The sequence below is a fragment of the Sapajus apella genome, unplaced genomic scaffold (genome assembly GCF_009761245.1).
Source record: "Sapajus apella isolate SASKATOON/1434 unplaced genomic scaffold, GSC_monkey_1.0 scaffold57, whole genome shotgun sequence".
Taxonomy (NCBI): Eukaryota; Metazoa; Chordata; class Mammalia; order Primates; family Cebidae; genus Sapajus; species Sapajus apella.
Window position 1 is genome coordinate 1,254,215 of NW_022436997.1, and position 17,927 is coordinate 1,272,141.

General features: G+C 44.3%; 1 protein-coding gene across 6 annotated transcripts in view; it reads right to left on the bottom strand.

The window, feature by feature from the left end:
- The window catches only part of SLC14A1 (solute carrier family 14 member 1 (Kidd blood group)), a 29,909-nt gene extending 20,761 nt beyond the window's left edge, over window positions 1-9,148 (bottom strand). For 3 of the 6 annotated variants that reach the window (XM_032245255.1, XM_032245253.1, XM_032245257.1), the window contains exons 1-2: window positions 5,242-9,144; window positions 4,503-4,566 (exon numbers count right to left, since the gene is read on the bottom strand). Coding sequence is in view for 1 of the 6 variants with exons in the window: in XM_032245252.1 (XP_032101143.1) it covers window positions 1,532-1,678 (147 nt within the window). In the remaining 5 variants the exon portion in view is untranslated. Of the gene's footprint in view, window positions 1-1,531; window positions 1,690-4,502; window positions 4,567-5,241 lie in introns of those variants that run through there. The other 3 variants (XM_032245252.1, XM_032245256.1, XM_032245254.1) reach the window with 3 other exon arrangements.
- Between the last annotated feature and the right edge of the window lie 8,779 nt (window positions 9,149-17,927).

Consider the following 17,927-nt stretch of genomic DNA (forward strand, 5'->3'; position numbering starts at 1 on the left):
CAATATGAGTAACTGATTTATCGCTAGCAATTACATTTCAATTGTATTACCTCACTGCCCAACTAACCATTCTGCTTTTTAAACAATGATGAACTATTAATTGTTGCACAAAAAAAGCAGCTATTTACACACTGCATTCCAGACCAAGGTCATTTTGTCTTGGCAAAACAGTGTTGACACCAACATCTGTGTGACTTGCAATGAATCTTGGCAGTCAGGAACCAAAACTAAGTTCACATGGAGCTGAGTTGGCTCGATAGTTAAAGATGAAACATTGTATGAATAATTAAGCACCTATGAAAAGTTACCTTTTATTTCATAATCCGTCAAAGTGGTGGCTATCATTTATTTTCAGATTATCTCCTTCAAATTTCATAGCTGAAAATATTGCTTGGTAAGCCCCTGCCTCTGCTGCAGTGACCCATTTTCAAAGCCATACCAACTTATGGGAGGCATCAGGCTTCAGCTCAGGCAAGGACTAGCAGCCCAAAGACATAACTGCCTTCAGTTTCTGGAACTGAATCTATGAAGCCCTAAGGTGGCAGTGTCAAATGCAAACACTCAGGTGGCATTTTCCATCAACTACCAAAGCAGGAACTTGGGCTGTTTCAGAACAAATGAATTCATGTTCTCAAAATTTCCAGCATATATTTATTTATTTTAGAGGGGTTTAAATATCCCATCACCTCAGAGATTTTAGAGATACAGATTCGAAACCTGATAATATAACTGGCCAGACGTGATTGAGAACCTGAATGGCCTGAGTCTCCTGTTAAGCCACCCGAAGTTAAATAAAGATTAAACTAGTTTTCTCTAAATCTGCAGCCCAACATATAGAAGACTTATTGTAATTTGTGAATCTAATTTCAACATGACTGGGGTGGGTCGTAGGGTTAGGATGTCCTGCAGAGAAGGGTCTTCTCATGACCTGAGCAGACAGTTGCTGCTGTTTTCAGAGTCCCCAGGAACCATTTATTCTGAACTGCTGAACCCTTCTGGAGCCCCTGGGAGCCCTGACTACTTGCTTCAGAAGTCAGGCATGAGAACTCCTTAGGAGAAAATAACTTAAAGTTGTAGTTCACTCTAGAATTTTGCCATGCTAGAATATTTGCATTTCTTGGGGAACTTTTAAGAGTCTACACATTCTAACTGGGAAGACAATGCAAAGCTGTGGACCCAGGACCTTCTGCCGATGCTCAGACATCTTAGCCCCAATGAAGCAGGCCATTAATTTCAACTAAGAAGAAGGGACAATAAATGAAAGGCACTCTAATAAAGTAGACACAGAGTAAATGTAAAACCACAGGTGACTTCCCTCCAGCTTTTTCATGGCTGTCAAAACTCCTCGGCTCAATGGTCCAGCCTCCAAACCAAGATGAGCACCGCAGGGCTTTTTGGACCAAGATCCCTGTGCTTTTGGCTCATCTCACAGCCAACCCCGACTTCCCAGGCTCTGCCCAGAAAACACACACCAGAGTTTGGAGCAGACTCCCAGGTTCCCCGAGCCAGAGGCTGCATGAAGGAAGCATACCTGTTCATGCGACCCATCTGCCAGGGCCAAGCTTAGCTGGTCGATGCCTCTGCGCACTGCCTCACCAGCTTTAGTTCCAAAAGAGTCCTTCCAAACAGGACCATGACAGGCGTCACCAGCGCCGCCAATCAAAGACCGTCCATTCATCCTTCCTTTTTCTCAATACGTGACAAAGGGCAGAAATATGTGAATCAGCGTGACGTGTGCCCTAGCTTCAATGACCACGCAAAAGGCAAGTTGAGGGAGGCTGGAGCGCACCCCGCGGGTTCCTGGTGAGGGAAGACGTGGCCCCACATGGGAGACCTCTAACAGAGAAGGAGGACTTCCCCTTCACCAAAGAGCTCGCAGTAGGTGGAGGGACACCCAGCCGACTATGGATATTAAATGTTCATTTACTTTGCTTAAGGAAAAATAATAACAATGGCAAGCCATCCTACACGGAGACCAATGCCCAGATTTTGTTCTGCCATGTGTCTCTGCTGGTGGATCTGAAGCCGCCTGTTCCAGAGGGGAGAATGGACTTCATGTTCTGAAACGTTTGGGGGCAGATTGTAAAGGCTGCATCTTGGGGACCAACACCAACGCAACAAGTTGCTCTACAACAGGTTCCCCTGGTCTTGTTTATGAAACATGGGAAGAAGGATGCATGATGTGGGCTCTATTTTCTATAATAAGATACTAGCCACAGTTTGTATGCATGCATAAACCTGCTTTGAGAATCTCCTAAGTGGTGGGTTTTTTTTTTGCCCATGCCACCACATCCAGCTAATTTTTAAAATTATTGTTACTATTTTTTTTTTTTTTTGCAGAGACAAAGTCTCATTGTGTTGTCCAGGCTGGTTTTGAATTCCTGGCCTCAAGTGGTCATCCCACCTCAGCCTCCCAAAGCACTGGGGATTACAGGCATAAGTCACTGTGCCAGGCCAGGAACTCTTAAATTTTGAACATTACTTTGTTAATAATAAACAGTTTTTAGTTAAATTCTACAAATGTGGCAGCTTTTTATAAATTTTCTTTTTCCGTTTTAAAACTTCATTGCATCCAAGAATATCACTCTTTTTCCAGAAGTTTCAAAACAGTTGTGTGTGTGATATTTCTCTTTTTCTCCCTCTGTTGTTTATTCTAATTTTACTATTTTCTGCTGGCTTGGCCTGAAACCTGAAAACCTACTCTTTACCAGAGTGACTCAGAAAAATCCACAATTTTGGAAAATACTTCTGACGTGTCTCAGGTAAAATTGTGGTGTGCATGTGTGTGTATTTGCCTATGGTAAACTAGCTGGCTAGTTCTGCACTAGTTCTGGCTAGTTCTGTGCCTGCGTGTTGCATTATGAATTTTTTTTTTTTTTTTTTTGAGACGGAGTTTCACTCATGTTACCCAGGCTGGAGTGCAATGGCGCGATCTCGGCTCACCGCAACCTCCGCCTCCTGGGTTCAGGCAATTCTCCTGCCTCAGCCTCCTGAGTAGCTGGGATTACAGGCACGCACCACCATGCCCAGCTAATTTTTTGTATTTTTAGTAGAGACAGGGTTTCACCATGTTGACCAGGATGGTCTCGATCTCTTGACCTCGTGATTTTATTTGATAAAGAACAAATGGTTAAGAAACCCAGTGCTAAGGCTCTCATGTTATATAAAGCTAAAAACAAAGAAATAAAGAATGAAGAATGAAAAAGAGACAGGCAGGGGTTGTCACATTCTCTTAGTGTAGACACCTTCCCCTTCTGCCCCTGCCTGGCGCCTGCCTTTCCCCTACCATAAAAATCACACACCTTGGAGAACCACTTCCTTGAGCCCAACATCAGTGTTTTCCTAGAACCAAGAGATTGGGAAATTTGAGAGCTAGGTAGGATTTTAGAGACCAAGTAGCTCAAGCTTTCTTCTTTTTTTTTTTTGAGACAGAGTTTTGTGCTTGTCACCCAGGCTGGAGTGCAATGGCACGATCTCAGCTCACTGCATCCTCTGCCTCCCAAGTTCAAGTGGTTCTCCTGCCTCAGCCTCCTGAGTAGCTGGGATTATAGGCATATGCCACCACACCCGGCTAATTTTGTATTTTTATTAGAGACAGGGTTTTACCATGTTGGTCAGGCTGGTCTCGAACTTCTGACCTCAAATGATCTACCTACCTCAGCCTCCCAAAGTGCTGGGATTACAGGCATGAGCCACCATGCTGGCCCAAGCCTTCATTTTATAGAAGAGAAAACTGAGGTTCAGAGTGGGCACCATCCAAATTCACTCAGCATGTGGCAGGCAGAGTGGGTCTTGTGAAATAGGTCGGTTCTGGTGGTTCTTAATTTTTCGGTCTGGGGCCAGGCACATTAATGCCACCCAAGGTTCTGTTAAGCTGACAAATAAGTGAAGCAGCAGTTTCTGTGGGCTGGAGTCTGCAGCAGGGGCCAGGAGTAGGCAATGCAGTGGGCACAGACTGTCTCACAGTCCCTTTGAACTATTCTTGGGGTGGGGTTGAATAACCACAAAGAAAGGGCTCTGCCATCCCCAGTTTTACCCTATGCCCTTGCCAGAAGCAGTTACTGTCTGACAAACAAATGTCTCCTTGTGCCTCAAAGCGGACACATCTACAACAAGGCTTGTGTGTGCTAAAGTTAACATCCCAAGAATATTCTGGAAGCTGCACCTGAAGAGCTCACCAGCAGAAGTCGAAAGAACTTTTCATCCTCCAGATCACTAGTAAAATGAAGCAGTGCTTAGCATTTTAATACGAGGCAGTATCAAGATTTCAATTAAACTAATCTCCCCTATTTTATCACATGAAATAAAATGTATTCTATTGCCGGCATGTATTAGAAATGTGTGCAATTGGAGAGACCTGAAGTCTTCAATTTTCCATGCCTCAGCTATTACTTTTAAAAATAATATGAAGTGTTGGCTATGAATATGGAAGAAAGCATTTAAACACTCATGCTCTAGCATAATAAACAGATCTTCAGCATTGGCACTTATTTGGTACTTACTATAATCTTTATTTTAGGTAGTTTTTGATTTTAAGTGGCAGGAGATGCGCAGTTTTCTTTAAAGCTGTAATCAGAAACAAAGAAAACGCTGTCAGATATTCCTGTGTCCTGGTTAAAACACTTCCCTCCTTAGAAAACGCTACTCTCAGAAGTCTTGGTTCCACACATCAGAAAGTGCAGCTGCAAGGAAACTGCCGAATTCGTGGCTTCAGTTGTGACTGACTTGTTCTCCTGATGGGTGCACAAGAACATTTCCTTCAGCATGACGGCACACGCAGAGGAGTTCATAAATCCATCATTGGAAAGGGCCATTCCCAGTTGCCTACTTTTTTCTTTTGAGTCATGTAGACACTTGTCTCAAACTTATTTCAAGAACACAGTCTGAATTGTTATTTCAAGAACACGGCTCGAAACTCCTAATAGTGTCAATTAACTCAGAATCATTGATCACCTTGGGTGGACACCTCCCTGCAAACCCTCTTCCAAATCAGCTCAGGTGCTGCATGCACCTTGCTTCAGAAATCACAAATAAAGCACGCCTTCGAGCTTCCAGGAAGAAGCCTGCGGCTTTGGTAAATTGCTTTCTAGTCTATCAGAACTCTGATTTTGCTGCTTCTGATCAAGTCTGGCAATATAAAACATTTTCTTTATTAAGAAAAAGAGAAAAACTTAGGACTGTGAAGACAAGCTCCAAATGGTGAATAGTGGGAAATGAATAGAAATGAGTATGAGTACTTACGCCACTCTAGCTGGCTTCCTGACGGCAGAAGGTAGTGGCTGATAAAGATTTGCCCGGCTCCACAACAAGGAAGAGTGCGTCCCAGGAGATAGTGCTGGAGGGAGGCACCTAACAGTTATATACCCAGAGCCCTGCTCTGCTCTGTGTGTTTGTGGGCTCAGCTTTCTCCTCCCACTGCAGGCACCAATGCCAAAGCAACACCAAGGAACTGGTCCCCTGGCTTCAGTATCTGGTGTCTCTCTCTCTCTCTCTCTCTGTTCTTGACATGGTGCCAGCTGCTTTGCCATTGTTTCCATGGCATTCCAAAATCTTTGACCAGCAAGAATCCTACCAAAATGCATCTTTTTCTTCTCCTGTTTCCTCTGGCCCCCTACTTATGTTTTTGGAAAGATTTACAACTGAAAAAAGGAACAACAGTGTTAAAGTAAAAACCATGGGGCAGGTTTGCTGCCGTGTGGACTTGGAAGCTAAGTGACTGCTCCTGGGGTAAAATTTTCTTAGACTTACTTGACACAACTTCTGTACAGATATAAGACTCCAGTAAGAGCCTCAGGGTCTGTTGGGAGGGTGGGGAAGATAAAGTACATGCAAATTGTTTTCTGTAAGCCAGGCACCCTTTTCTCCAGTGAGGAGAAAACAAAAATATCAGTGTTTCCCTGGAATGTCCCTCTTTTCAGTTGAGAATGCTTGGACATACTCTGCTGCCTCTTAAAAGTCAGGAAGCAAACATTCCATAGCAGGGGGATCTAAAACTGAATTAAAATATCTCCTTCTTCCTCCTCCTTTTTAAATTTCAATTTTGTGGCTTGTTCTATTATGGTAAAAATCTAACTGAAATGTACTTTTATGAGCACAGAATTTAAAAAAAAATGTAATCCCACAGCCAGCCATGCAGATATCATAGGTCTTCTTTCGTCTGGGTCTCTCGTCTGCTTGGATGTGCAGATAGTACTTATCAGCCTTCAGCAAGGTGGCCTGTGGCTAGGAGCTCTCTGGCTCCACCCACTGGACACATGCCAGACCACAAGTTCCTTGTCTGCTTGGGACATCCTTCCTCCAAGTGCCTCTGGAGCACTGGGGCCTGAGGGGAAACCCATAGGTCCAGGTTTATAATAAGAGTTTTGAGGTTCAGGCAGTTCTCCTTCCAACATTTTTTCCCTGGTAAAAAAAGGAGCAAATAAGCTACTAGGGTTTCCCTAAAGTAGAAAAATGAATCACCAGGAGACAGTGTGAGTGGCCTGCTTTGGGAATGAAAGGAATCATACGAGTGTCTCCACGACTTCCTTAAGCAAATGGGCCACTGTCCCTGATAGAAATAATCAGCGTAGTGAGAATGATAAGAATTGCCACAAATGGTTGAGCATTTGCAAAAATCCTATGTTATACTATTGTCCCCATTTTGTAGATGAGCAAACTGAGGCTCAGAGTTTAAATAACTTAACAAAGTCTGACTCAGCCTTTGTACTTTTAACCACCCTAGTGCTGTCCAGTATTTCCAACTTCTGCCCATATGTTTGCTTTTCATTTATTCATTCATTCATTCACTCAACTCAGCCATGATGCATATTTATGGACCTCATCCTGAAGCTGCTTCCACACGACACCCATGCAACCTTCTGCCTCAGTGGCACTGGTCAGCGCTGAGGGTGTGTAGTGAGTCTCAGGCCTTCTTGGAAAAACCACCTCCTTCTTTACCCACCCTCCCTCCCTGGCCTTTCTCCTGGTCCCTGTAAAGCCACACCTTAAGTGGGGGTCACAAAACACAGCCTTGCCATATTGCATGGACAAGGCAGTGCAAAGCACATGGAATTTCAAGTCGGATAGACCTGAGTTTGAATACTGGCTTTTCTCTGACAAGCTGTATGACCTTAGGCTTGTTACTCACTGTCTCTGAGCCTCAGATTCCTCAGTGTAAAGTAGGATAACTTTACTTCCTTTATAAAGTCGTGATGAGGGATGACGTCTTTAAAGCACCATGCTGAACATGTAGAGGTGCCACCATTCTGATGCCTACCCCTCTTAATCAGCATTGGTGTTCCTTGGGAATTTCCAAATGGGACCTTCCTCCTGGCTTCAATAAGGGGACAAGCTTCTCCTTGGCTTTGACATCAGAAGGGGTGCAGTTACGTGTACAGAGGAAACCATTTGCTTCATTCAAGAACTGTAAACTAGGTAGGTTTCTGATGCAGGGCTTGCCAAGTTCTCATACTGCAGGATCCTGACATGCCAGGGTCTGCTGCCGCCCTGTTGCTGTAGACAACTGGGCGCTCAATATTGTGTGCATACATGTGTCCTCGGTGCTTTTAAGCAGCCTAATTGCACAATACAATGAGCTTTTCTCTGTTATTTCTACAGCAGCTCCTTTATTATTTCCAGAGAGTCATTTGCTGAGTATTTATGCCCTAACATTGTCTTTCCTTGGTCTTTCCCATGCATCTCCTCTCTGGGTGCCCCTCTCTGTTCTTGTTCCAAGTGAATGCACCTTCCAGCACTCTGCATAGAACGATCACAAATCAACATACAAAAAGCTGCTCTTCTCTTCCACTTTCTCCTTGGAGTTTCTGCCCCTAGGATGTTTTCTCTCTCCTCCCCCTCCTCATGCTCTGCTCAAATCAGTTTGGATTTCCCAGTGGGCTTCTGTGCACTTAAAGCAATTTACATCTCTTTTCCTCACTGAGCATGAAATCATGCCCCCCAGCCCTGAAAAGTTTCTGGTAGTGCCTTTTATTTTTAAAATACGTCTTGTGATGCACAGTCCCATTTGGGCTGGAAGGTACTGGATGGTGAAGTCAGGATCCAATAGCTCTCTTTATTCATAATGGACCTCCCTCTTTCCAGAAAGATGTTGAGACAGTTCATCAGATATATGTAAGAGGACATAAGGACTAGGTGATAAAATGGAGAAGGGAGAGAGCAACTATGGATAAAACACAATTTTAATATTTTTTCTATACCTTGCATTTGTAGGTATTTCTAAATTTGTGTTGTTTTAATCAAATTATTATAACACTGTTTCATTTGATTGCTACTTGATATTGATCTATGCATAGGCAATTTAATGTTACAAATAATTGACACCTCAAGAGTATATAATTGGGTAGTGCCCACACTGAGAAATTCTACAAGATATTCTCATGCTTCCCTGTTTCCTCACCCCCCATGAAGAGAGCAGCAAGGACTACAAGTATGGAACAGAATGTTCCTTTGTAGTGTGTTCTGAGCCTACTGACTTCTTCGGTTTGGTAAACAGTCAGACAAAAAGGTGCCAGATGAGAGCCAAAACTCCCAGTATCACACTTGGAGGCGACCCTTTGTGATAGGCATTCCCTAGAGTGAAGCCAAGGGCCAAGCTGGAGCAGAGTGCAAACGTGTCACTCAAACCTCCTCTGCCCGCCCTTGCTGGGGGAACACAATGGTGGATGATGGCAGGAGGCACTGAGGTCCCTAAGTTTTTAGCTCTTAAATGCAATCCTGCAATTATTCCATCCCTTTTAGGAGTAAAAGGGGATCAATAGCTGCGAACATCGAGAGATGTTATTCCTCTGGCACAAAGAAGAGTGTCCAGGTAATCTCCATCCTTACCTACAGCTTTCGTCAGATGCCCACCTGTCACCTTTCCAGGTTTTAAATTACAATCAGACCAGTGTAAGACTTGTAATGTAATGTAATCTCTGGTGTCCTGGGCCAATGTGTAAGGGTGTGTAGGTTGTGCACTACAAAAATGCACCACATCTACGGGGTCACTATTAATGTCCTAGACATCTGTGTGCTTATTGCAATGAAGTTCTTGCAGATGGCACTAAAATGTCTTGAGAAAAGGGGTGCTAGTATGTCTTTGTGCAAGGAACCATATTGTCTAGCAATACCAGAAATACCCTGAGCTTTTAAACATTTTCATTTTTTATTTTTTTGAACTCTGAGAAACTAGCTTTTGTTTCTTATTTATTTATTTATTTCTTTTTTTAGACAGAGTCATGCTCTGTTGCCCAGGCTGGAGTGCAGTGGTGCAATCTAGGCTCACTGCAACCTCCACCTCCCAGGTTCAAGTGATTCTCCTGCCTCAGCCTTCTGAGTAGCTGAGATTACAGGCCTGCACCAGCATGCCTGGCTAATTTTACATTTTTAGTAGAGATGGGATTTCACCATGTTGGCCAGGCTGGTCTTGAACTCCTGACCTCAAGTGATCCACCCACCTCAGCCTCCCAAAATGCTGGGATTATAGGCGTGAGCCACCACACCTGGTAAGAAGAAAGGCTTTCCTGATCGGGAACTGAACAGGGTTATGGCGGTCAGAGCACCAAATCCTACCCACTAGACCACCCGGGGTATCATTCTCCCTCCCAGGCTTGTGCCTTTTGTTTCTTCAAGATTAAAAAAAATCATTTCTCAACGAGGACAATAGGGAAATAAGTAGGAAGAGAATCATTTCAATCTCTTTAGGCTCAGATGAAAAGGAGAGTAAAGTGTTGGGAAAAATGAGGGATGGGGACTGGCATGGCTGTAGTTCCTAGTCCCTCTTTTGAGGGTAAACCACACACATTGGATTGTTCTCTGACTGTGAAAGATACGGGGGTGCTGGCCCCAAGCTCAGGAAGTTGAGCTCGATTTGATAATTGGGCCAGGAAGAAGAGGTGGGACGGTCTGGCATCACCATTGCGAATGGGGTTTGCTGGACACCCAGATCTATCTGCTGCCATTTTGTCTGCAAGTTTACCAAACCAAAACATCAGTGGGCTCAGAACACACTGCAAAGGAATGTTCTGTTCCAATCTTGGAGTCCTTGCTATTCTCTTTGTAGGGCGGGGGGTGGGGCTTAGCGAGGGGACAGAGAAGCATGAGAATGTCTTGTAGAATTCCTGAGTGTGGGTGCTGCCCAATTACATACTCTTGAAGTGCACATTATGTGTAACATTAAACTCAGGATCTGAGTTACTCACCAGGGGCCTGGCTGGGATGGGGCAGGCATGTTAAAGTGCAGCTGCTCTCTGGTGCTGTGGAGGTGGCAGCTGGCTCAGGCCCTTTCCTCATCATTTGTCTCAATTGGAGACTTGAGTGTCTGTTGGCTATACAGTTTTGTCTGCTTAGCCTGATTTAAGGACCTTTTGTAGTTATTAGGAATCCTCACTGTTATTGTTCCTGTGTCTTATATGAATTGGTGGCCAAGAGCTGGAGAGTGATACAAACTCCCTTGGCCCTGCCCCCTCCTCCCATTCCCCTGCCTCTTCCTTCCTTTCTCTTGGTATCACCAAGGCTGGGGTGGGGGCCAAAGGCAGAAGAAACTTAAAGGCAAACTGGACAAACTATTCAATGATCTGTCCCATCAGTCAACTTGAACCTGGACCACATTGCATCCTCAACTCTTGAGTTGCTAAACTGAAGTATTATGATTTAACTGACCACAGCCTTAGCAACTCTTACTATAACAACATTGGCCCAAGAAATACAGTTTGCTGTAGTACAGGGTACTGCAGACATGGAGGAGAATCCCCTATGCCTCTAACATGGCATCCTCTTGTTAAAGAATAAACCTGACCCCAACTTTTCTTTAAAAGCAGGATTAAAACCCAGTAGAGAAAGCTTCATTTATTTATTTTGGATGTGACATCTCTTAGTAGTACTTAAAAAAAATCAGCTAAGTATTACAGCACCGTTACCCTTTCTGTATAGCATTGGAAAAAACCAAAATTTTCCATTACTCATTCAAAATTCAGATGAATAAATGGTGATAGAACTAAAAGAAGGGTTCCTAATTAATCAAAAACCTCTGCTTTTAAATAAAAGATGGTGACTCTCAACACTGTCAGAACTATTAGATGGAGAAGTGTTCTCATTGACTTTGTTTCTCCTACTGGAAGAAGCTAGGTTTTAATTCAGCTTCTTGGGACCAGTGGAGCCTTCTCCCAACTGAGGTTTCAATTCTGGGTCCTGGAGAAATAGAACTGTGGAAAGAAACAGGGCATAGACGGGGGAGACGGGTTTCCAATCATTGTATCCATTTTCCCTACCTGCAGTCTTTTTCTTACTCAGCCGAGGTTGCTGATTATTTTCTCCCAACACCTGGACCAAGGGACATATTTAAGTTGGGGGCTAACATTTAGTTTTGTCCTGTGGCCTGTGGTGGCTGGGATATGCTAATGTGAGTGGAGTCAAAGAGCTTATTCCTCAGTAGGTTGCTTGGCTCTCTAGCCCCCAGAAGGATAACACACTGGCAGACTGGCCAGCTAACCCAAAAGTGTCAGTGGAGGTCTGAAAGTGGGCCAGGGTAGCATGGATGGGTGAGGAGAAGTCCTTCTTCCATACAGAAGAGTGCCTAAGGCACGGTTCAGGAGATGTCATCTTTGAAGGCAAGGGTCTGTGATTTCATAATTAAACCCACGTGGACATGGACAATGAATCAAACATTGTTGAGTGAGATGGAAAAACCCAGGCAGAAATTTAAACACACATCGTGATATGATGAACAATATCCCTGTGTGGACTTTTAATACCCAACATCACTTAGCATTTTGGCTCCTTCTGACTCACATTTTTGCAAAACCTGGGGTCTACAGAATCTCTGAGAGACTTGACTGCCATGTAAGTTTCACGACCAATTGCTCAATAGCTTTTTTTATTTTTATTTTTTTGCAGTCAAGGGATCTTGCTACATTGCCTAGGCTGATCTTGAACTCCTGGCCTCAAGCAATCCTCCCACCTTAGCCTCCCAAAATGCTGGGATTATGGGTGAGGGCCACACTTGACCCTCAACAGCTTTTTATCCTCAATGTTTAAAAAGGAGAAATTCACTTTAAATGAACATCCATGACAGCCTTGAAGGATGAAGAAAAGTTACCCAGAGGCATCCTGGGTGGTTGGTGGAGTATCCAGAGCTATGTTCTGTTTTTAATCTAAGATTTCTCTTTGAGGAGATGGTGGGGGCTCTGGCCTGTCCTCTTGATTATGGCAAGAGATGATGCATTCATTATGGTCCCTAGAGTAGCCTCAAGCATTTTTTTTTTTTTTTGCCTCAAACAGATTGTTCCATTTATTTCTCTACTTGGTGTATTCCATCCTTTTATTGAAAAATCATCCTAATCCTAAGAAGAAAACCCTACAATATGGCTTCCTCATGGAGGCCATTAACTTTTGTACTCCTTCCTTCAGTAGATTCGCGCTGGGCAAAGCTCTCTCTCCTGTTATCTTTTTCCTCAATCCCAATGTGACACCCATTTCCTTCTCAACTTGGCTTCTGAACTTTCTTGTCCATTAGACCCATCCATTTTCTTGTTCCATCCATTCATCCACCCATCCATTGTCTGAGAGATGCCAAGCACGTCCATTGTCTGAGAGATGCTAATCCTCCTTCATTTAGGAGGATTCTAAATGAAGAACATGCTGCTCTTGATTTTAAGAATTTTGGTTTGGTGAAATTCTCTATCTTTCTAAATCTTCTCCTCAACTCCTAAATGTGTGTTGCCTCCAGTGTTGGTTTGAATTCTCAGCTCTTCCTTATGTATTTTCCCTTGGCAGTTTCCTGCGTCCTACTTTCTTTCCCATTCTGCTTCATCCCACTACAGCATATTATGGTTAGCTGATTTATTGGGAAGAGTCCTGGAGAAGGAATGGAAAGATACTCATTCTGACAAGGTTGCCATTTCATTTATTAGCTTCTCAATTGCTCACTTCTTAGAAGAAGAGTTGGGCTAACTCCATGATTCTCAGGCTTATCTGTACATGGGAATTACTTGGAGAGCTTTTAAAAATGTGGATACAGCATCCCTCCCCTAGAGAGTCTATTGTAATTAGTTTGGGGTGTGGGGATTTTAAAAGTTTTCTTGGCGATTCTAATGTGCTGGCAAGGTTGAGAACCACCATGCTAAATCTACCTAACCCTAAATCTCCACTCTCCAAAACAAGGAACTGCATCACAGTGGGATCAGATAGATTTTGGAGTTTAAAAGAGTAGATTCAATTTCTAGCCAGCAATAGCACCTCAGGGAAAATCGCCTCACCTTTTTGAGTTTAATTTCACTATGAAATTAATGAAGATTAATAAAATTTGCTCACCAAATATAAGGATTAAACAAGATCATAGAACAGGACAGGCATTCAAGCAAAGGTAATTATTATTATTTTCTCCTAAAACAGTTCCTGTCTCTGACTTTATTTCTGCCAGTGGTGTTACCATTATCTCAGTTCCTAGGCTTGACAAATGCTTGCAGAGTGAGCACCAGGTGGTAGAGCTGATCATCCTCCCTCATGGAGAAATTAAGGTTTAATTTCACTGCATTTGGTGAATGTTTTCAGGTCTTGCTATTCAGAGTGTGGTCCACAGATCAGCAGCATTGACATCCCCTGGAACTTGTTTAGAAATGAGGCATCTCAGTGCCCACCCCACCCCGTTCCCAACCTCTGACCTTCAGGATCAGAATTCGCATTAAGTAGGTCCCCCAGGGGATTTGTGTGCACATTACTGTTTGGAAAGCACGGCTCTAAAACATCCCTGTCCTCGAGGCTAGGTGAAAAGGCATGAGTTTACCCCCTAGAGTGGTGACCGTTTACAAATTCCAATGTCTTGTTTGGAGATGCCATGGTGAGCCCAAGTGAGTCATGGTGGTATTCCAGCTGGCGGCAGGGAATGTGCTGTCGCATGCTGGGCCACGCAAGCGGAAGGCAACACTCTAGGCCAAGCCTTGTCATCCCATTAAACTCCGTCAAGTCACTCCATCAGGCTCCGCCCTCTGCATGGTACTGGTTGCTTCATATAGGTTTGGTGGGTGCCTTGAGGCCATCAGTTACCATGAGAGATCATCACGTGTCACGGGAGGGTGATGCTCGCACGCACAGGGGCAGGGTTCCTCCACCCCAGGGAGCCTGGCAGCACCTCCTATGGCCTAGCCAGAGGCCTCTGCATCCTGCTCTCCCACAGGACTGATGCCCATTGCACTGAAGAAGAAATCCCCACCCCAGGGTTTCTGAAGCGTTTTCTTGGTGCATTTTCTTAGTGGGCCCCATGCCCTGGTTTTTCCACCTTGAATTCCTTGACCTTTGTACACTCAGGGATCCCGCAATAATTCTCTCCCATGACACCCCAGAATACATACAACTTCTTTAGCCAGAAGGCCAAAAACTAAAGCACTGTGTGGAACTGTACTTTCTATAGCCTATATTACAATAATAGACATGTTGAAGGCAATTTCCTAAATGACACTGCCATCCCATCTGCTATCCCTCCTACCCCAGGACAGGAGTGGGTAAGCATCTTCCATTATGACTCCTGTCGAAGGAAAGGTGAAACTTCAGGCCACAACCATTGGCATGCATCTCCCAAAATATATCTATTTCCTGTCACTGTAATTATAGGATTTTGCTAGTGTGTGCTTTATAGAGCTTCCCCACTTGCTGGCTAGCTTCCTGAGGGCAGAGCCTGGGATGGTCTTGTTTACTGCTGTAGCCTCAGGTTCGGTGTCTGGCACATAGACATTCACAATAATTATTTGTTGAGTATACGGATGAATAAATGGGTGAATGACTCTGACACTTGAAGACTAGAATGAGTTCCTGTGAGGTCCTGAGATAGGGTGTGTGTGTCTCTAGGATGGCAAGGAAGTGGGGGTAGAATACCCCCAAATATGGCCTTCAGAACAGGGCTCCTGAATTATGACTGGGACAGGTAGCCCAGGGTCAATGCTCTTGCCACTGGGTTCACACACAGAGCTCATAGCTCCTGTGGTAGATAAACCAGCCTTATACACCAAGCTCCCAGGATGCCAGCCTTGCAGATCTACCCCGAAGAGAGAGGCTTTAGCTGGCTTCTAGGACTGCCCTGAACCTGGAGAGTGTGTCAAACCTCAGCTCCAGGTGCATAGATTGGCCAGTTCTGGGGACACTCGAGCCATTCTGAGGATGGCAAGCAGGAAGGAAGCCTGAATCTTCAGGACCTCTTTGGCGGGGATCATTGTAGATGACACAGGACAATCCCAATCCCAGCTGGCAAACCCAGGAGGCTTGAGGTCCCTAAGGATTAGGTGTGGAATGGGACTGGCCCTCCTGCCTTTACATCTTGGTCACAAGCTGTAAACTCATGATGCCTTGGCCAGTTCACCACCTTCCTGTTTTCCAAACTCAGTACCTTCTCTCAGGCTGCTGGCCATGCCCTGACAGCTTCCTTCCAAGTGACTGCCATTTGTTCACCCCCAGTTTCCCATCCTACTGAGTTTCTGGGTAAGTCCTCAGGACTCCAGGGAATGCTGTGAGGTGTGAGATAGTTCTCACACCTGGGCAGCAATAAGACACAGGGAGCATCAGTGAAAGTCAAAGCTGCAGAAGATCAATGGTGACACTGGGGCAGAATAATGCTTCTTCCTTAGCACACAAGGGGTTTGTAGTATCATTAGCTAAAAAGGAACCCATTATGTGGTCTTCCAGAGAGGGACAGGATGCCTGTCAAGTTCAATCAAGAACTGCCATGTTTTAAGTCTCCCTTAAATGATACTACATGATATGCAATTAAGTGTTAAATTGTGGGCAGACACGATTTAGGATGAAGAGAGTTTGGGTAATATCAGTAGTGTCTAGAGAGAACAGAAGGAACTAAAGATAATAAGGCCCTTAATATTTGAGTAGCATTTAGCAAAGGCAGGAAAAGAGAGAACGGCCTTTAGGGCAGAGACTTAAGTATAAGCTGAGAGAAGCATGGCTTGTTTTAGGGGCCACAAACAGCCTTGTGATCAGACTAGAAGGTGTGTGCTGTGAGTCATGGCCTGTCAATCTGGCCACCACTTATGTCCACAAGGAAAGCAGTGCTCCTTGATATTTGCATAAGGCATCAGAACTGATACCCTCCTCTGACATTCCCTTCCTCATGTGGTACTATATAATGACCAGGCATGGAGCCCCTACTGCCTCTACCAAAGGACTCAGCATCAAATAAAGTACAGTAAGAAAAATACTACATTATCAAAGACAAGATACAACTATGAATCCCTATGCCATTTAAAATAGCAAAATTATGTTCTACGTTCTATAATATGGGCAATATGAACTAGAATGCATTGGGATTTCCTATAGAAAGTGCACATTCACATAATATCTATAATAAACTGTAAGCCAACGTTAAACACACAGCAGTTTGACTTGTCTTCTTAACATGTGGGAGAAATAAGCTTCATTTGCCTGCTCTCTATTTTCCATGCATTTCCATGATTCTTTGTAATGATGGAAGGTTTTAAAAACTTTCTACTGGTCTAAAACCTCCCTTGACCAGGTGTGGTGGCTCACATCTGTAATCCCAGCACTTTGGGAGGCCAAGACAGGTGGATCATGTGAGGTCGGGAATTTGAGACCAGCTTGGCCAACATGGTGAAACCCCATCTCTATTAAAAATACAAAAAGTAGCCAGGCCTGGTGGTGGGTGCCTGTAATCCCACCTACTCACAGGGCTGAGGTAGGAGAATTGTTTGAACCCAGGAGGCGGAGGTTGCAGTGGGCCAAGATTGTGCCTTTGCACTCCAGCCTGGGTGAGTGAGATTCCATCTCAAAAAATAAAAGAAATAAAAATCAAACCTCCCTAAATGCGGCAGATGCTTGATGAGTGTAGCTAATAAAGATGTTTCTCTCACTGAGACACAGTTTTAAAACCAGGGATGACTTGAAATTTCTCTGTATTACCTGCTCTTCTCCTGTCCAGTTACTGTCCAAAGTTCTGCCTGCTTTCAGATCAAATAAAGAATACCAATAAATAAGAAGTGGTGGTTGCCACTTTAAGAAAGTTATGAAAACCTGCCAAGTCATTAGAATTTTTAAAAAGTTCTTTACAACTTGAGGCTTCTCTGAAAACAAGGGTGTTGGAACAAGTTCTCTGAGGCTTTGCCACCGCTAACCCTCTCCAGCTAGTGGGAAGGCAGTGTTCCTTACAGAATGGCTAATGAGGAAGACGGTTTTCCTGCCAAGCAAGCTGGTGTTGGAGACTTACTGGAAGAGAGATGATGGCATTGGAAAATGACATGTGGGAATTATGGAGCTCAAGGAAAAATGAGGTCTTCTTGATCATTGACCAGTTTGCAGAGTGTTAAAAACCAGACAAACAGATACAACTCTAAAGTAACTGGAGATCAGGAGTGACTGAAGTTCTGTGGACAGAAACATGAGGATAAAAGGAGCATTTAGGGAGATTATCTGGGAGCAGTCCACGGGGCGGCCATAGCCAGGGAGCCTGACTGTGAGCTCTCCTGAAGCAGGGCAGTACTGAGAGGAAAGGGCTGAAAATATGAGTTAATTCTGGAGGAAAAAGAAATACCTTAGGCATGGGGGTGATGGGAGGGTGAATCAAAAATAGCATGAAGTGTTGGTGAGGAAGTGGAGTTGTCAAATCTTATACACGCTGCAGGTAGAAATGCACATTGATACGTCCACTTTAGAAACTGCTGGCACTGGCTGGGTGCAGTGGCTCACGCCTGAAATCCCAGCACTTTGGGAGGCTGAGGTACTGAGGTCAGGTGTTTGAGACCAGCCTGGCCAACATGGTGAAGCCCCACCTCTACTAAAAATAAAAGAAAAAGTAGCCAGGTGTGGTGATGGGCGTCTGTAATCCCAGCTACCTGGGAGGCTGAAGCAGGACAATTGCTTGAACCAGGAAAGTAGAGGTTGCAGTGAGCCAAGATCATGCCACTACATTCCAGCCTGAGTGACAGAATGGGACTCCATCT